Genomic DNA, 20,298 nt, shown 5'->3' on the forward strand with positions numbered 1-20,298 from the left:
ATAAATAAAAGGTTTGTATGTTCTCTATATCCAACATTATGTATTATTCTAATTGATCTTTTTTGTAACACAGTTAACGAATGTAGCGCACATTTGTAGTTGTTTCCCCATATTTCTGCACAATAACTCAGATATGTAACACTAGCGAGCAGTATAGAATATAAAGTGATTTTTGGCCCAGGACGTATTTTGCTTTATTCATTATTAAAATATTTTTTGCCACCTTATGTTGAATGTTTTGTATATGAGATTTCCAGTTCACTTTATCATCTATTAATACTCCCAAAAATCTGGTTTCTTTTACCCTTTCAATATCTACTCCATCTATTTGTATTCGTGTCTGATGCTCTTTTCTACTGTTACCAAATAGCATTATTTTAGTTTTACTGAGATTCAAAGATAGTCTGTTTTTATCAAACCATTTTTTTAATGTGTTTATTTCTTCCGTTATTATTTGTATAATCTTCTGTGTGTTCTCTCCTGAACAGAAAGCAGTTGTGTCGTCTGCAAATAAAACTAACTTCAAGTCCTTTGTAACTTTACAAATATGGTTTATATAAAGATTGAACAATCTTGGTCCCAGTATTGTGTCCAATGTTTTCACAAAGATAAAATAAGTCATATTTTTGGTTCGTTTAATAGTTAAAACAAATTTACATTATTGCAATATAGTTGATAAAACATTGTCCTTTACAATTATTAAAGATTTTTACAAACATCTACTACTCTGCTAGCATGTCAGCAGACTGCTGAAATCCTATGTATTGAATGAATAGAGAATCCTTTTAAATCGGGAAAAAAAAATCGTTTTTTAATCGAGAAACGTGTTGAATTTAAAAAAAAATTTTTTTTGAATCGAATCGTGACCACAAGAATCGATATTAAATCGAATCATGGTACAACCCAAAGATTCGCAGCCCTGAGCGCCCTCTAGGCAACCACCTGTCCTCTGCAAACACCACCTTTAATTAAAAGGGCTTTTGGAAACTTGCTCACAATTAGATTTTTCAAACCAAAAAACAAAACAAGAACACCACCACTTACATAACAAACCTTTTGGGGCGGTTTAGCTCGGTTGGTAGAGTAGCCGTGCCAGCAACTTGAGGGTTGCAGGTTCGATTCCCGCTTCTGCCAACCTAGTCACTGCCGTTGTGTCCTTGGGCAAGACACTTTACCCACCTGCTCCCAGTGCCACCCACACTGCTTTGAATGTAACTTAGATATTGGGTTTCACTATGTAAAGCGCTTTGAGTCACTAGAGAAAAAGCGCTATATAAATATAATTCACACTTCACTTCTTTTTTCACAATCACTAATTTATATTGACCACCACTTAGAGACAACATTCATTTGTCAAAAATATGAAAATATTACTTAACTTTCTAAATGTAATAATCATTTTCAGTTCAGGAAAGTTCATTTATTGTATGTAGTAGCAACAGAACCAATGTTGCAATAGTGGTAAAGAGACAAATGCTCAGTCAGCATGAATAGTATCTACTTAGTAAACGACAGTACGACAAATGTAACACACATTAGTTTTACACTAACAGCTGAGTAGCGCAACCCCTCATCAAGCGCAAGGAGAGGTAAATAAGCTGACCACACAAAACACTTAAATGCAGATACTTATGATAATAAACATGACTCCAGGAGGTTGCCTACAGCCTCAGCGATCATTTTTTTTTTTGGTGGTTATTTGCTTTTGTAGAGCACACACTTGTCACGATAGGAGACTCAGCGGTTAATTGAATTGAGGCGTTTGTAATAATTAAACCTAATTAGAAAGCTACAATCAATGGTTGCATTAGGGACTGATGTCTATCATCATCTACAGGTTCCCTGCTGGCTCCGCCCTCGCGACCGTACTCGCTCGCCAGAGGTCCTTGGCAACATGCCACGCCCCACAACGCTCCCCCTCCGCATCCCACCGCGCATCTCCATCACGCAAGCCGACGCCGACAGGTTTGCGCGCCCACTTCAGGCCCCCCCCCCCCCCGAGTCTCTGTGTGCACTTTCCTTGATCAGCCTCCCTCTGTGGCGTCTTGTCACCTTGCAGTTATGAAGGAGAAAATGGCGTCTCCCCCGCTCACACACCACTGGGCTCGCAGAGTCCGGGGCTCACCCTGCACACGTCCTTCCCTCAGAGCCAGAGGAGGGAGTCCTTCCTCTACCGCTCAGACTCGGACTACGACATGTCGCCCAAAACGGTCTCGCGGAACTCCTCTTTGGCCAGCGAAGGGTGAGGGGATGAACGACACACAGTAGGAAAGGGATTCGTACGGCCCCATTCTTGGGCGGATCTCGCGTGAGAGGAAGAGGGGGGTTAATCTTTTAAATGCAATCTGCTGAAAACGATGGAAAGTGTCACTCTACATAGCAACTGACGCTGTTGTCAAAGTTGGAAATGCAACAAAACACATTTCACGTTTCATGTGTCTGGTAAACCGTGACAAATGGGGCCATATGAATCCTTACTGTACTGTAGAAATATACACATTGTAGTAATATACACACTGTATACAATGTGTGCCTTTTTTTTAGGCACACTGCAGAGGACTTCATCGTTACTCCTTTTGCTCAGGTCAGGACACCACCACTATTTTTAGTCCACATAGGACACTTTTCCACCTAGCAGTGGCTTGTGTGTATTTTTATAGTGAATACTCGCCAATCAATGAATTTGTGTTGTTTCTTTTAACCAATCATCAGACTACAATGTGTCTAGCTCGCGCCACTGCAGAAGAGGCCAAACTGCTTACAAACAAGCCATTTTCGTACCGCTTACAAATTTGGATCATGGAACTAAACTGTTTGGTGGAAATGTAGTTCTCGTTGGGGTAAAAACGCAAAATCTGACTTTAAACTGATTCTATGGAATGATGATTAAAGGTCCTGGCCAGTCTGCGATCAGTGCGAAGCAACTTCACCCTCCTCGCCAACGTCTCCACTCCGACAGTCAAGTCAGTATATTATGTAATGACCATTATTTATTTAATAATTTTTTCATGCTGCTTTATTTAATTGTATTTTTTTGCTCTGAAAATTATTTTTTAATGTTATTGTAATATGTCATGCTGCTAACTTTATTGCTTATGTAATATTTGTTATGTCCAGATGTCTGTACTCCTTCTATTCATTCATTTTGTTTGATATAATTGCTTACATTTCAAAAATGGTTGCTTAAGATTGTTTGTCATGTGAAGTACTTTTATTTATTATGTTTTATTGCATTTATTATGCTCCAAATTTGGAAATTATAGTATTATAAATTGTATTATTCGTTTTATATTGCAGTATTTGTGTCTGTAGATAAAACTTTTATCATTCTTAAGCTCGTTTATTTTATCAGAATTGATTAAATTTTATTTCTTAAGTCATTTAGAATAAAATTTTAGTCTTATGCTCAAAATAATTACAAAATGTATTATTCTTTAATTTATTGTCAGTTGCTCGATTGTACAATATTAAATACACACATTTTTTATGTCATGCCAATTAGTTATTTTCATGTGAAATTTGTTTTATTTCCTTACACACCAAATTATTGCATCATTTATTAGTGTTATTTATTGTTATTATTACATTACTAGTATTATATTTTTATTCTTAAAATTATGCATCATCATATTTTTGTTTCCACCTTCTAGCATGTTTCTAATATGATAGTTGAAGAAAGATATCGTCGCGCACCTTGAGTAATTGGCAAGAATAAAAACAAAAAGCACAATTGTTACCTAACCTTTTTTCTGTGAACTCAGGAGGTCACCGCTGAGTGGAGTGTGTGTCAGTCCTAGAGCCAAACTGTCGGACCAACAGCATCAACAGCTCGCCTTGGACACGCTGGAAGAACTGGACTGGTGTTTGGACCAGCTGGAAACCATCCAGACGCACCGCTCGGTCAGCGAGATGGCATCCAACAAGGTAGGAGCCGGGGCATGCTTGACCTTATTTAAGAAATAGTGTTTTTGAGCACCTTAATTATGTCCTACAGTTCAAGAGGATGTTAAACAGAGAGCTGTCCCACCTGTCTGAGATGAGTCGCTCAGGCAACCAGGTGTCTGAGTACATCTCCAGCACCTTCCTGGGTGAGTGCAGCCCCAATCCTGCTACATAGCATCCCAATACGAGCTATGAGTCACTGACCGTGCCAATCTGTAGACAAGCAGGACGAAGTGGACATCCCATCTCCGACGCTGAAGGACAAGTCGATGAGTCATATCAGCGGCGTGCGGAAGCTGTCCCACAGCTCCAGCCTCTCCAGCTCCTCCATGCCTCGCTTTGGGGTCAACACGGACCACGAGGACGAGCTCGCCACGGTCTCGCCGCCCGTTTGTTCAGTACATTCAGTCATTGTCCGCTTAGTGGGGAGAAAAGTGTCACTTAAATGCTCTTGGAAGCTTCCTGTGGGAGAGATACTTGATGTTAAACACAGTTATACAATCGCAGCTGCACAGTACAAGTGTTGTATCAAACATCCTGCCTTTACAACAGGGGTCTCAAACTCACTTTACCTGGGGGCCACTGGACGCAGAGTCTGGGTGAGGCTGCGCTGCAAAATAAGATTTCTTAAAAAAATATTTGCATACTCCTCAGCATGTCTAGTTGTATAACGACGTTTCAAATTGTATCCCTTGTGCACCGCAACTTCCATCCATCCATTTTCTACCGCTTATTCCCTTTTGGGGTCGCGGGGGGCGCTGGCGCCTATCTCAGCTACAATCGGGCGGAAGGCGGGGTACACCCTGGACAAGTCGCCACCTCACCGCAGGGCCAACACAGATAGACAGACAACATTCACACTCACATTCACACACTAGGGCCCATTTAGGGTTGCTAATCAACCTATCCCAGGTGCATGTCTTTGGAAGTGGGAGGAAGCCGGAGTACCCGGAGGGAACCCACGCATTCACGGGGAGAACATGCAAACTCCACACAGAAAGATCCCGAGCCTGGATTTGAACCCAGGACTGCAGGACCTTCGTATTGTGAGGCAGACGCACTAACCCCTCTTCCACCGTGAAGCCCACCGCAACTTTCTCTGTGCAAATAAGACACGTCGGGGTCCCCCTGTGCTCAACAAAGAAATATTGCATCTCCCAATTTTCCTGGAATTGTCTTTAATCATCAATAACGTTTCTCTTCACTGCAGGCTTAAAAAAAGACATGTTTGGGGTTGTGGAATATATTTGTATATAGCCGACGCACAGACAATGTTGTAAATTCCGCAATGTGGCCCGTTCTGCTTTTCCTCCCTAAAGCAACACGGCGTTTGGCGGATAATAGTACCGAGATAGCGAGCGCAAAAAAGTGACGGCTCCCGGAGAGTTATCCGGCGTGGTATAGAAACATATGTAGTGTTCATCGTGTGAGGCGATGCAAATTAAACAATAAAAAAAACATAACGGTTTGAATTGGTCCAGGTTCTCGGGGACTGTTATTACTGATGGACAGGTGTCGCGGTGTGACTGCAGCCAGGCACGTAAAAAAACCCTCGTCTCCATGGCAACGTCTGTCGCTTTCACTCATTTGCCGCTTTTCCACTAATGCAGGAGTAGGCAATCCAGAACGTAGAAAGAGCCATTTTGGACCCAAATAACACAACGCTGTCAAGTGCCATTCATATAAAACTTGCGGGCCGCACTGACATTAAACTTTCATATTAAGGTGGGGGCCGCAAAATAATGTCTCGCGGGCTGAGACCCCTGCTTTAAAACAATAACAAGAAAAGAATGCACTGTTGTAGACGACAACAACGTATCTTACACCTTTTTTATTTATTTAAATCATGCTTTCCAGAATCCTTTAAAAAAAATTCTGCATCTATGATGATCCGGATCACTCCCAAAAACCATGCACATGGTCCTTATCCCATTTCTGACATTTCCTAAAAAGTTTAAATAAAAATATGCCTATAACCTGTTCACTCTGAGTAATAAACACACAAAAAACGAACCAAATCAAATAATTATCTCTGCCATTTAAGCGTAAATTAAATTGTCATGTCTGTGCATGTTTGTTTTGTTTGTTCTACAAACAAGCTGCAAGTGTGTTCACGCCTTGCATCAGTGTCTGCAGCTGGGCATGTTTTATAGCATAATGAAATTAACAGAATGATCTACTCTGTCTGTCTCTGTGGGTGGAGATGGGGCCGCTAGCATACACACACAGAAAAGTACAGCCTAGTTATGTAGATAGAGGGTAAGTAACAAGGTAGAAACGATCTGTATTAACCACAAAATCTAATTACTTGTTCTTTATCCCATTGGGGCGGGATGGCTCAGTGTAAAGCGCGGCCGTCTTGTAACTGAAGTGTTACTGATTCGATCCCGGCCAAGCGAACTCTTGTTGAGGTGTCCTTGAGCAAGACACAGAACCCCTAACTGCTCCTGATTGGTCATGGTTTCACGCACTGCATGGCCGCTTCCAGCATCAGTATTCCACAATTTTGTTGTTCTTAATGTGCAATGACAATAAAAAGCATGTTCTATTCTCTTCTAACATTTCCTGAAAAGTTTTAACAATATCTGCCCATAACTTTTTGAGGTATGTCGCTAACTAACTGAAAAACAAAAACAGATAAACCTTACCAAATACAAACCCAAAACCGGTAAAGTTGGCACGTTGTGTACATCGTAAATAAAAACAGAATACATTGATTTGCAAATCCTTTCCAACTTATATTCAATTGAATAGACTGCAAAAACGACAAGATATTTAATGTTCAAACTGAGAAACTTAATCTTTTTTTGCCAATAATCATTAACTAAGGATTCAATGGCAGCAACATATTGCCAAAAAGTTGGCACAGGGGTATTTTTACCACTGTGTTACATGGCCTTTCCTTTTAACAACACTCAGTAAACGTTTGGGAACTGAGAAGAGCAATTTTTGAGGCTTTTCAGGTGGAATTAATTCCCATTCTTGCTTGATGTACAGCTTAAGTTGTTCAACACTCAGGGGTCTTCGTTGTGGTATTTTAGGCTTCATATTGGGCCACACATTTTCAATGGGAGACAGGTCTGAACTACAGGCAGGCCAGTCTAGTACCCGCACTCTTTTACGACGAAGCCACGCGGTTGTAACACATGGCTTGGAATTGTATTGCTGAAATAAGCAGGGGTGTCCATGTTAACGTTGCTTGGATGACAACATATGTTGCTCCCAAACCGTGATGTATCTTTCAGCATTAACGGTGCCTTCACAGATGTGTAATTTACCCATGCTTTGGGGACTAATACACCCACATACCATCACAGATGCTGGCTTTTCAACTTTACGCCTATAGCAGTCCGAATGGTTATTTTCCTCTTTGGTCCGGAGGACACAACCCCCACATTTTCCAAAACAATTTGAAATGTGGAGAGACCACAGAACACTTTTACACTTTGCATGTAACCATCTTAGATGAGCTCAGGCCCCGCGAACCCGGCGGCGTTTCTGGGTGTTGTTGATAAATGGCTTTCGCTTTGCATAGAAGAGTTTTAACTTGCACTTACACATGTAGCGATGAACAGTAGTTACTGACAGTGGTTTTCTGAAGTCTTCCTTAGCCCATGTGGTGATATTTTTTACACAATGATGTTGGTTTTTAATGCAATACCGCCTGCGGGATCAAAGGTCACGGATTTGCCGTTTACGTGCAGTGATTTCTCGAGATTCTCTGAACCTTTTGATGATATTACAGACCATAGATGGCGAAATCCCTAAATATCTTGCAACAGCTGGTTTAGAAATGTTGATCTTAAACTGTTTGACAATTTGCTCACACATTTGTTCACAAAGTGGTGACCTACGCCCGTTCCTTGTTTGTGAATGACTGAGCATTTCATGGAAGCTGCTTTTATACCAAATCATGGCACCCACCTGTTCCCAGTTAGCTTGTTCACCTGTGGGATGCTCCAAATAAGTGTTTGATGAGCATTCTTCAACTTTCTCACTCTTTTTTTCCACTTGTTCCAGCTTTTTTGAAACATATTGCAGGCATCAAATTACAAATGACCTAATATTTGCAGTTTACCAGTTCGAACATTACAAATCTTGTCTTTGCAGTCTATTCAAGGGAATATAGGTTGAAAAGGATTTGCATATCATCGTATTTGTTTTTTATTTACGATTTACACAACATGCCAACTTCACTAGTTTTGGGTTTTGTAGATAACAAAAAAGAACGCTTAAAACCATAAGTACTGATTTCTAAACATTGAACATATAACATTGAATATATTCAAAATTAAACATTTGATTACTTATTTATAATAGTATTATTGGTTTGCATTTTATTTAAAAATGCTGGAAAGAAATCAAATCAAGGCAAGACAATGCTACAATGTTAGCATTTGTGATAAACATGGTCAATTTTGACTTAGACATCTAAAACTTATGATTTTTTACTTGCAGGGAAAAAATGCAGAAGACTTATATTAATGATTATTTTGTTACATAAAACTTCATATTTTGTGTGTATTTTTGTGTGTGTGTTCATTCTGAAGCAGGAGTTGGAAGACTTGGACAAGTGGAGCTTCAACATATTCCAAATTGCCGAATTGTCCAACAACAGACCTCTGAGCTGCATCATGTATTCCATCTTCCAGGTGCTCAATGACTTTATGAAGAAGGGTTATTTTATTTTTTTTGACTATTTATGAAACTCCACTACCTCTTTTTGTCCTTACTTCCTCAGGAACGAGAGTTGCTGAAGACCTTTCGCATCCCAATCGACACGTTTGTCACTTACGTGATGACCCTGGAGGACCATTACCATGGCAACGTGGCCTACCACAACAGCCTCCATGCTGCAGATGTCACGCAGTCTACCCATGTGCTGCTCTCCACACCTGCTCTTGATGTACGTCTGGCACACACACATACACACACAAAAGTAATGCGGTTTGTTTTGAACGTCTCTGCTGCTCACTTGTTCTCTCTCTCTGTCCTTAGGCTGTCTTCACCGATCTCGAGATCTTAGCCGCCCTCTTTGCTGCCGCTATCCACGATGTCGACCACCCTGGCGTTTCCAATCAGTTTCTCATCAACACCAGTGCGTGTACAATTGAACTAAATGTTAATGTTGTTGTCTGCAGCAACTTTACTACTTACACTTGCCTTCTTGTGCCCAGACTCCGAGCTGGCTCTGATGTACAATGACGAGTCGGTCCTAGAGAACCACCACCTGGCTGTGGGCTTCAAGCTCTTACACCAGGACAACTGTGACATCTTCCAGAACCTTACCAAGCGACAGCGGCAAAGCCTTCGCAAGCTCGTTATCGATATTGTAAGTTCATCATTCCTGAGTGGCAGACATGAAAAAAAAAATAGGAATCATGGTTATATGAGCGAAAAGAAACAGAGCTTATGTTCTTCCTGTTTTCAGGTTTTGGCAACAGACATGTCCAAACACATGACCCTACTGGCCGACTTGAAGACTATGGTTGAAACGAAGAAGGTGACCAGCTCTGGTGTGTTGCTGCTGGATCACTACAATGAGCGCATGCAGGTGAGTTGCTAGCAGGGGTGTAGCACCAAAGTCCCTACGAAATAGACTCCAAAAGGGGCCCCATCGCACCATAAATCAAACATCACCGCTTCATACACACACGTACACACACTTGGTATGTATACATACCAGTGGTGTGTCGTCAGGGCCAGCAAGGCCTTCTCTGCATGTCTAACACAGTGTTTTTCAACCTTTTCTGAGCCAGTGCACATTTTTTTCTTTGAAAAAATCCAAAAGGCACACCACCAGCAGAAAACATTAAAAAAATGAAACTCTGTAGCCGATATTGACAATAAAAAGTCGCAATTGTTGGATATGAATTCAAACCATAACCAAGCATGCATCACTATAGCTCTTGTCTCAAAGTAGGTGTACTGTCCCCACGCCAAATTACTCAAAATTAGTCGACTAATTTTGAGAATTTTGGTGATTTCCTGTGTGTAGTGTTTTAGTTCTTGTCTTGTGCTCCTATTTTGGTGTTTTTTTTCTCTTTTTTGGGGGATTTTCCTGTAGCAGCTTCATGTCTTTCTTGAATGTTATTCCCCGCACCTGCTTTGTTTTAGCAATCAAGAATATTTCAGTTGTTTTTAATTCTTCTTTGTGGGGACGATGTTGATTGTCATGTCATGTACGGATGTACTTTGTGGACGTCATCTGCTCCACACGCTGCAAGTCTTTGCTGTCGTCCAGCATTCTGTGTTTGTTTACTTTGTAGCCAGTTCGGTTTTAGTTTTGTCTAGCATAGCCATCCCTAAGCTTCAATGCCTTTTCATAGCGGCACTCGCCTTTTGTTTATTTTTGGTTTAAGTGATAGATACCTTTAAATTATTTATTTTTATTGTGATTACTTCTAGCAGGGGTGTCAATCAATCAATCAATGTTTATTTATATAGCCCCCAGTCACAAATGTCTCAAAGGACTGCACAAATCATTACGACTACAACATCCTCGGAAGAACCCACAAAACTGTCAAACTCAAATACAGATTGGGCCAAAATGTAAAACTGAACAAAGCCGCGGGCCAAGGTTGAACAAATTAACCTTTTAATAGGGACCCAAACAAGTTTTGCATTGAATATTGAACAAGCAAGGCTTATATAACTTTATAGTGACAAGCAAAATCAAGTTTCAAGTTATAATAATAATAATAAAAAAAATATCAATGGCACATCAAATAAAATTTAAATAAAAATTGGGAGTGGTCGGGGTTTGGTGGTAGCGGGGGTGTATATTGTAGCGTCCGGAAGAGTTAGTGCTGCAAGAGGTTTTGGGTATTTCTTCTGTTGTGTTTATGTTCTGTTACGGTGCGGATGTTCTCCCAAAATGTGATTGTCATTCTTGTTTGGTGTGGGTTCACAGTGTGGCGCATATTTGTAACGGTGTTAAAGTTGTTTATACGGCCACCCTCTGCGTGACCTGTATGGCTGTTGACCAAGTATGCGTTGCATTCACTTGTGTGTGTTAAAGCCGCATGTATTATGTAAATGTGCTGGCACGTTGTTTGTATGGCGGAAAAGCGGACGTGACGGCAGGCTGTAAAGGACGCTAAAGGCAGTGCCTTCAAGACACACCCCAATATTGTTGTCCGGGTGAACTTTAACTCCTCCCACTGGATGTTTCCTAGTTACCGATCAACCTGACTAGGATTTAAACCCAGGCCTCTTTGATTGGGAGATACCTGTTTTGACCACTCAGCCATCCTTGGTCTTCTTAAAGGGAGATTTGGGGCCCCAATAAAATGTTTAATTGAGAACCAGTCTCAATAAACTATGATATAAAAGCTTTCCTAGTTACCGATTGATCTGACTGGGATCTGAACCCAGTCCCTTTTGATTGGGAGCGAGCTGTTTAACCATTTTCGGGAGAGGCACTGAACTTCGGGAGTCTCCCAGGAAAATCGTGAGGGGTGGCAAGTATGAGTATCAGCGGTGAATGCGGTGGTACAGAGGCACCGCCGCTGAATAATACGGCGGGCCGGCTCTAATCTTAATTTGATATTACCTCAAGGGCCAAATGAAATTACACGGCGGGCCAGAGTTTGACACCCATGACTTATGGAGTATATTGTCAATACATTGAGAACAGGAAGTGAACAAAAGTTTTAGCGACTGTTATGTAAAAGAGGTAGGTTTAAATAAGCTCTGCTTCTTCCTACTCCTTTTCGAACATGTTGAAAAGAGAAACTGGAAATTTTGATGTATCGTGTTGTATGCGTGCATGTTCAAAATAAACTCAAACTCAACTCAACTTTTTACCTGGACGCTGCCTCCCGCATATTGTGATCACGGCAAACCATGTTCCCGACATCTACCAAGCAATTAGCTACCTGCTGCCACCTACTGATATGGAAGAGTATTACACGGTTACTCTGCCGAGCCGCAGACAGTACAGACACTCGACAACAACGGCACATTTGCAGTTTATAATTACTGGTTTGCAAAAAAATATTTTTAACCCAATAAAGTGAAATTACATAATCTCTCACGGCACACTAGTGTGCCGCGGGACAGTGGTTGGAAAATAGTGCACTACACAAGGGAAGTATTGGTCTAACGTAACCATAAATCATGATCCTAATTAAACACAAAAAAAATTGTTCATTTACTTTCCGTAAATATCTAAATGTATTCATATTCTCTTCGTGTAATATTATGCTCCTTCTAGTGGTGTTGTTTTCAGTTTTAGTTTATATCCTATCAGAATTTAGCTAGCTTATATTGCCATGCTGTACAAAATCTGCCAGACGCCTTCAGATTCAACAATGCAGGCATCCGCGTACTGTAAGTGAAAGGACACAGTGATAAACCAGTTGCGATAGCCAATCAGATCACGAGTTGTTGTCAGTAAGGCCTTCTAGATGGCCTCACGTTGAATGTGACATTTACGCGTCCTATGATTGGTTAAGTCATTGGGACCGTTAGCAGATGAATTTGAGAACAAGCGGTAGAAAATGGATGGATGGATGGAGTTGAGAGACAGTTGCGACAGCCATTCAGATTGCAAGTCGTTGAAAGTAGCCGGTCTGTTACAACTAAAAATTGTAAACTTTAATTCAGGCCTGGGCAATTATTTTGACTCAGGGGCCACGTTTAGAGAAAAAAAAATGTGTCTTGGAGCCGGTTTATCTATTTTTAGGAACACTAATACAAAACCTTACAATAATGTTTGATTGAATGCTAAAAACATTATGACATACCGCCTTGAAAAACGGAATGACATTTTTCTGTGAATGATAAAACACTGAATATTGACAAAATATGAACATCACACCCCCTTTCGATCGACATATTTTACAATCAAGTGAAACGCAACAAAAATGCAACAAACAGTGAAATATGAACGCGAAGAGTACACAATAAACCCTACTACAATCTGATATATCTGATATTTGCTGAATTTCCCCCAGGGATCAATAAAGTACTTTCTATTCTATTCTATATATCACTAAGCTTTAGAACTTTGTTGTGAATATCTCCTTCCGCGTCTGTGGAAATGCTTCCCGCCCACACTGCTTGGTGCCTCGTCTGAGCTGCTGTGACATAGATTACCATAGTAACTAATTAGATTACCATAGTAACTAAGTAAATGACCATAGTAACTGGTATATCATTCATAAGCGCAGATTCCAACCATTGAAATACTTTGTATAGTTCAAGACTTACGGTCATTTGAAACCATCACTGGACATCATAATGGCAGCTACAATTTCCATCTTCATCCATCCATTTCCTACCGCTTATTTACTTTTGGGGTCGCTGGCGCCTATCTCAGCTACAATCGGGCGGAAGGCGGGGTACACCCTGGACAAGTCGCCACCTCATCGCAGGGCCAACACAGATAGACAGACAACATTCACACTCACATTCACACACTAGGGCCAATTTAGTGTTGCCAATCAACCTATCCCCAGGTGCATGTCTTTGGAGGTGGGAGGAAGCCGGAGTACCAGGAGGGAACCCACGCATTCACGGGGAGAACATGCAAACTCCACACAGAAAGATCCCTAGCCTGGGTTTGAACCCAGGACTGCAGGACCTTCTATTGTGAGGCAGACGCACTAACCCCTTTGCCACCGTGAAGCCCACCGCAACTTTCTCTGTGCAAATAAGACACGTCGGGGTGCCCCTGTGCTCAACAAATAAATATTGCATCTCCCAATTTTCCTGGAATTGTCTTTACTCATCAATAACGTTTCTCTTCACTGCAGGCTTAAAAAAGACATGTTTGGGGTTGTGGAATATATTTGTATATAGCCGACGCACAAGATCTATAAAAATTATTTGGGAATGTCCGGCGGGCAAGATTGAAAAGCTGAACGGGTTGGATGTGGCCCCCGGGCCTTAATTTGCCCAAATCTGCTCGATTCATGCTTGTCATTTAATTAACATTTTTACATGTGCATTTTGTCGACATCATGTGGTCAGGGCAGTTAATATATATTTTAGAAGTGTGCACTCTGAATCAAACTTTATTGACCGGAAGTTGCATAAACCAAGCAGGAAAATATACAGTATGTGTTTTAATTTCTGATGTGTTTTAATAAATTTTTAAATGCGCCAGAAAATAACACGTTTTGTATATTGCTGATGTGATTCAATGCCCAGTAAGGTGTAAATGTGTTCCTGTTTGGTATTTGTCCAGCAATGGTCGTGTGGGGACATCAATTATGGTATTTTGAGAGGTAATCATTGAAGTCGGGCATCATTGAAGGCTTAAGTGGGAAACGCACGGCCAGCCACCGATAAATACATACATACACCAAAGTAATTATTGCATTAATTTGGTTGAAACCAGCCTTTTAAAATACATGTTGAAACCTTAATTATGTTTTGTACTTTTTAAATATAGGATTTACATACATCAAATACATATCTAGATAACTTCCCCCAAATTATGTGTTTAAAAAAAAAAGTTTATTTTCACAAAAAATTGCCAACAAATTGAATATAAAGTGGCCAGATTATAAATCAAAATAATCCCATAACCTGTCATTTTTTCCCTTAAATAGGATTATAAATGCCAAGTTTTCCTTTACTTCAAAGTGTAAAGTAGAAATTAGCTGATACACATAAGATTGTCATCAGTAGATAATACAAATTGTAATAATACATTATTATTATTATTTGTACATCTCTTGTGGGTTAAGTCTCCCCCTGTCTTTAAAAAAAATAGTGACACCTCTGTTCCTAACTTTAATCGTGGGTCTTTGAATGCACCACAGTTATGGGCAACGGGATAAAAAAGTGAAACTTAAACATGACTTTCTCGTATGCTGCTACTTTATGTGATTTAGTATAATTTTACTGAGGTCATCAAAAAATAAAGAGTTAACTCGTGTGATTAATCACAAGAAATTGTCCGAATTTACTATACATGCTCCTTTGCCTTAAGGCAGTGGTTCTCAAATGGGGGTACGCGTACCCCTTGGGGTACTTGAAGTTATGCCAAGGGGTACGTGAGGTTTTTCAAAAATATTCTAAAAATAGCAATAATTCACAAATCCTTTATAAATATATTTATTGAATAATACTTCAACAAAATATGAATGTAAGTTCATAAACTGTGAAAAGAAATGCAACAATGCAATATTCAGTGTCGACAGCTAGATTTTTTGTGGACATGTTCCATAAATATTGATGTCAACGATTTCTTCTTTAGTGAAGAAATGTTTAGAATGAAGTTGAATATAATTGAATCACTTGTTTATTTTTCAACACGTTTTTAGTTATTTTTATATCTTTTTTTCCACATAGTTGAAGAAAAACCACTACAAATGAGCAATATTTTGCACTGTAATACAATTTAATAAATCAGAAACTGATGACCTAGTGCTGTATTTTACTTCTTTATCTCTTTTTTTTAACTCTGATTAGGGAGTACTTGAATTGAAAAAAATGTTCACATAGGGTAAATCACTGAAAAAATGTTGAGAACCACTGATTTAAAGGACATGTATTTGTAGTCAACGTTGTATCAATGTCTTGTGTATGCTGGGAAGAATATCGGTTGCCTGTGTAGTTTTTATTGTGCCGCAAAGTTTCTTACGGGGCGGCATGGCGTAGTGGGTAGAGCGGCCGGCCAGAAACCTGAGGATTGCAAGTTCACTTCCCCACCTATTGACATCCAAACAATCGCTGCCGTTGTGCCCTTGGGCAGGACACTTCACCCTTTTCCCCCGGTGCCGCTCACACTGGTGAATGAATGATGAATGAATGATAGGTGGTGGTCGGAGGGGCCATAGGCGCAAACTGGCAACCATGCTTCCGACAGTCTACCCCAGGGCAGCTGTGGCTACTGATGTAGCTTACCACCACCAGGTGTGAATGAATGTTGAGTCCCACTCCTCTGTGATTGCTTTGAGTGTTTAGAAAAAGCACAATATAAATATATGTTTTTTTAAGTAGGACAAAATTCAAAATAATGATCACACTTTAAAACTATTGGCAGAAGGTACAACCTTACAAAACTTTTACTATGAAAACATAATATGCAATAAAATATTATTTTTAAATATTTCCCACAAATAAGAGTATACTGTACATCGGTGACCTCTGGCAGTGATTATTTCCTTCATAAAAACAAGTAACTTTTGTAAAAAAAAAAAACTATATAAAAAAAAAATAAATATAACTGTCAAGTCTTTTGAACAGCTCTTTGAATGGAGCAGTTTTTCTAGAGAGCCATAAATCCCCCCTCTCTTGAGTGAAATGTTCAAAAAATGGGGTGTTGGTAGTGTTAGACATTTCCACATTTGCCACCGTCTCGACAACAATGTTTGCCAGAGTGTGATGTTTTCAGCAGATTGTGAAAGACAAGATGAAGCTGTGAAAAACATGTGTAGTTTTGGTGTCATTTGTGAGGATTGGTGACTGTGTGAGGACTCTCCCCATCCATTCTCTACTCTGTTGTGTAGTTTTCAATGAGCCAGCATATAGTATGGCATTCGTTCAGTGATATCTGGGAGCCAGTTGACTGAATTAGCAGCCGGTTGCAGTTGCATTTACTAATTCTGTTGACCTATGTTGTTGGACATGTTACTTAAACAAGTTGAAAAACCTATTCGAGTGTTACCATTTAATGGTCAATTGTACGGAATATGTACTGTACTGTGTAATCTACTAATAAAAGTTTCAAAACTGTGGATAGCTGGCATTAAGTTTGATATTGAATTAATAAGCATGATTAGTTATTTTTTCTGTGTGCAATTTCTAAAAGAAAAACATAATTGATAAACCACATCTTTGCCGTATTTTCTATTTGGTTTAAAAACCATTGCCTTCATGTGCTGCAGGTCCTAAGAAACATGGTGCACTGCGCCGACCTGAGCAACCCCACCAAGACATTAATGCTGTACCGGCAGTGGACGGAGAGGATCATGGAGGAGTTCTTTCGCCAGGGCGACAAGGAGAGGGAGCGCGGCATGGAGATCAGCGCCATGTGCGACAAACACACTGCCTCTGTGGAGAAAAGCCAGGTGGAGCTCAATGTCCAGTTTTATCTTAAAAGATCTGCTCTTTTTCAGAATTGACATGCTGACGTAACATGATGTGGCATAGCATTGGTATTGTCTCTAGCTATTGTATCATGATACAATTTCTTTCAGCAAATATTTTATTACAGTACATTTCCTCAAAGGACAATGCTATAAAAAAGAAACTGATGTATTTGAGAAAAGTCTGTGTACAGCTTGTATATCAGTGTAGATGTAATTAGTCAACAGACGGCGTTATTGTCTAAGTAGCTGAAGACAAAAAAAAAAAAGGAGTACCCCTCAAGGCGAACGTTGTATTTATTTTAAGCACCATTGATATTTGATATCCTCTTGAGCATGGAATTTATGTCTCCTTCAATGAGCCACAGCTTCCTTTCATGCATCTCCAGATCATGCTTGACTTCAGTCAAGACATGCTTATCCTTGTATTGTGTTGGCATCTATTTAGACCAGGACTGTCTAAAGTGCGCCCAGCTCAATTTTTTTTTTGCCCAGCAACACATTCTTAAGACAAATTAAACATGTAACGGATTAGAAAATTACACAAAACAACTATGAAAAAATTAAACTGGACTAAATCCTCCCAAAAACGGAACCTGAACATCAGAATGGCCGACGACCTGCGTGTCTTACTCTATATGGGGCGGCATAGCTCGGTTGGTAGAGTGGCCGTGCCAGCAACTTGAGGGTTGCAGGTTCGATCCCCGCTTCCGCCATCCTAGTCACTGCCGTTGTGTCCTTGGGCAAGACACTTTACCCACCTGCTCCCAGTGCCACCCACACTGGTTTAAATTTAACTTAGATATTGGGTTTCACTATGTAAAGCGCTTTGAGTCACTTGAGAAAAAGCGCATTATAAATATAATTCACTTCACTATATAGTCTTAAATGATTTCTTTCTGTGCATCCCATCATGATAAAAAAAAAAGTGTACACATTTCTTGCAAGATACGGTATGTTTTCGAGCGTGCTAAAGACCCATTAGGTGTTGTAGTTAACGGTATAATAACAATATTAGTACATATTATAATGATAATGAGAAGAAATGTAATATCTTAAGGGGGTTCGATTAGGCAAGGTGAGGCAAGTTAAATTTAGAGCACAATTAAAATAAATATGAATTTGTTCTGCTACTTATAAAACAAAGCTAAAATGTAGATCTTTTTTTTCTTCAGATACATTGTAGTGGGTTTAGTATTTTTCATATACAAAATGAATGAAAGTGTCCCCCAAATTCTGAATTGTTGTCTGTCATTTTAAATATATGCTGTACACCCAGTTTTATTTCGGTAGTACTGTTCCTTGAGAAAATATACTGCAAGAAAAATTGTTGATGAAATGTACCAGAGGGGCGTACTTGATATTGACAGTCATTCCTCTTCCTTGCAGGTGGGTTTCATTGACTACATTGTCCACCCGTTGTGGGAGACGTGGGCCGACCTGGTGCACCCGGATGCCCAGGAACTTCTGGACACATTGGAGGAGAACCGGGAGTGGTACCTAAACACCATGCCTCAGTCGCCATCGCCGCCCCCGGACAGACACCTGCAGCACGACCGCTTCCAGTTTGAGCTCACACTGGAAGACCTGGAGCACAACAACCACAACCATGTGCACACCAGGACCGGCACTGGATGTGAGGGAACCCACAGCTACGACGACCCGGCTGAGGGGGAAGATGAGAAGAACCACAACAGCGAACAGAATGGAGTTTGCGATGAGTATGATGGTGACGATGGAGACAAGGTGGAGGAAGAGGCTAGTGAAGAAACTGCAGAGAAGCAGCTAGAAGATGAAGAAAGTGGAGATAATGGCGGTGGAGAAAAGGAACAGGAAGAAGAGGATGAGGAGGAAAAAGGAGGGAAGGAGGATGATGAAGGTGAGACTGAAAATGGAGTACAGGAGGAGGGAAGGGACGGAGAAGGCGAAATAAATGAAGCAGAAGCAGAGAATGTGGAGGAAGATGAGACAGAAGGGAATTTGGAGGCACAGGAGGATCTGAATGAGGATGAGGCAGAAGGGAATGTGGAGGATGAAGAGCAGGCAGAGGGGGACGTGAAAGAGCCGGAAGAAGCAGGGAATGATGATGAGGCAGATGGGAACGTGGAGGAGGAAGATGAAGAAGAGATGAAGGTAGATGAGGTTGAGGGAAACAATGAGGAGGAAGAAAACGAGAATGTGGAGGAAGATGTACAGCTAGATGAGGTTGAGGGAAACAATGAGGAGGAAGAAAACGAGAATGCGGAGGAAGATGTACAGGTAGATGAGGTTGAGGAGGAAGAGGAGGCAGAGACTGAGGAGCAAGTGGAAGGAGAGGATGTTGAGGAGAAAGGAGGGTTGGAAGAAGATGAAGAGGATGGGGAAGCAAACGAGGCGGAAGAGAGTTAGTGACATCCAAGCCTAAGAGGGCGAAACGAGAAGATGTCAAGATGCACTAGGACAGTCGGCCTGTCAATCACATGCTCCACCCACCTGTGACCATGCGTGGTGAGAGGGGGAAGTGACGTTTGCGCTCGCCTCAGACAGACTGCAGTGGAGCGGACGCTCGGGCGGAACCCCAGCAGGCAGAGGCAAGAAAAGGGTTCAACACGTTATATTGACCTTTTCACAGGGTGACAAAATAACATGCAAATAAGTTTGTGCCTGTTCTCCCGAGCTCACTGACGTTACTTCCCATTGTCTTCTGTGTCGTCCTATGAGGAAGATTCCACACGAGACATCCAGTCCACATCACAAAACTTGTTCTGTTTGTCCTGAAAGAAAAAGCAAAAAAACCATCAGTGAAATCTGTCGTCTTATTTTTTACACTTGAAAGTCACGCAGTACTGTAAAGGAGAAAAGTGTACAAAAATAATAATAATTTGCAGGCAAGTAGACAACCCCCTGTACTCACCCACAAGTGGGGTGACAGGGCAAACAGTGCCAAAGTGAGCCACGAGCAGCAACAAGAGAAACAATGCATTGTGGGTCAAGGCTCAAGGTGTGATGGTCTTCCACAAATCAACTTTGTTTTTTGTAAAAAAAAAACTAAAAAAAAAACTAAAAAGGGCAGGTTTGGCACTTTATCACCCACTGTTACATATATGTACATAACAAACATGTATTTTAATCTTCTGATGTCATATAATAAATATGATCAATCATGATGGTTTTCTTTGTTTCTGTCAGTCAATCTGCAAATTGTAACTTGAAAGGTATTGCATGTAATTCACTTTCCAGCCACTGCTTTGATTTTATTTTATTGTCATCTAGTTCCAACTGTATTTTGTTTAAAAAAAACACACGCACACACAAAAAAAGTTCATACAAT

General features: G+C 40.6%; 1 protein-coding gene and 1 long non-coding RNA gene across 4 annotated transcripts in view; one reads left to right on the top strand and one right to left on the bottom strand.

Annotated features, from left to right (window-relative positions):
* Positions 1–18,326, bottom strand: part of LOC133538649 (uncharacterized) — a 30,919-nt gene extending 12,593 nt beyond the window's left edge. The window contains exons 1-5 of the long non-coding RNA XR_009803068.1: positions 16,851–18,326; positions 9,100–9,289; positions 8,918–9,007; positions 4,028–8,854; positions 3,743–3,947 (exon numbers count right to left, since the gene is read on the bottom strand). This is a non-coding gene — a long non-coding RNA (uncharacterized LOC133538649). The remainder of the gene's footprint in view (positions 1–3,742; positions 3,948–4,027; positions 8,855–8,917; positions 9,008–9,099; positions 9,290–16,850) is intronic.
* Positions 1–20,169, top strand: part of LOC133538647 (cAMP-specific 3',5'-cyclic phosphodiesterase 4B-like) — a 32,091-nt gene extending 11,922 nt beyond the window's left edge. Inside the window, exons 4-18 of one of the 3 annotated variants that reach the window (XM_061880329.1) lie at positions 1,838–1,965; positions 2,060–2,242; positions 2,545–2,584; positions 2,893–2,963; positions 3,762–3,924; positions 3,995–4,088; positions 4,162–4,319; positions 8,496–8,594; positions 8,684–8,848; positions 8,941–9,040; positions 9,120–9,274; positions 9,374–9,496; positions 16,788–16,970; positions 18,378–19,130; positions 19,194–20,169. In XM_061880329.1, the coding sequence (XP_061736313.1) occupies positions 1,838–1,965; positions 2,060–2,242; positions 2,545–2,584; positions 2,893–2,963; positions 3,762–3,924; positions 3,995–4,088; positions 4,162–4,319; positions 8,496–8,594; positions 8,684–8,848; positions 8,941–9,040; positions 9,120–9,274; positions 9,374–9,496; positions 16,788–16,970; positions 18,378–19,130; positions 19,194–19,376 (2,598 nt within the window). In that variant the 3' untranslated portion in view covers positions 19,377–20,169. Of the gene's footprint in view, positions 1–1,837; positions 1,966–2,059; positions 2,243–2,544; positions 2,585–2,892; positions 2,977–3,761; positions 3,925–3,994; positions 4,089–4,161; positions 4,320–8,495; positions 8,595–8,683; positions 8,849–8,940; positions 9,041–9,119; positions 9,275–9,373; positions 9,497–16,787; positions 16,971–18,377 lie in introns of all 3 variants that reach the window. The other 2 variants (XM_061880328.1, XM_061880330.1) reach the window with 2 other exon arrangements.
* The last annotated feature ends 129 nt before the right edge of the window (positions 20,170–20,298 follow it).

Source organism: Nerophis ophidion, linkage group LG20, assembly GCF_033978795.1.
Source record: "Nerophis ophidion isolate RoL-2023_Sa linkage group LG20, RoL_Noph_v1.0, whole genome shotgun sequence".
Taxonomy (NCBI): domain Eukaryota; kingdom Metazoa; phylum Chordata; class Actinopteri; order Syngnathiformes; family Syngnathidae; genus Nerophis; species Nerophis ophidion.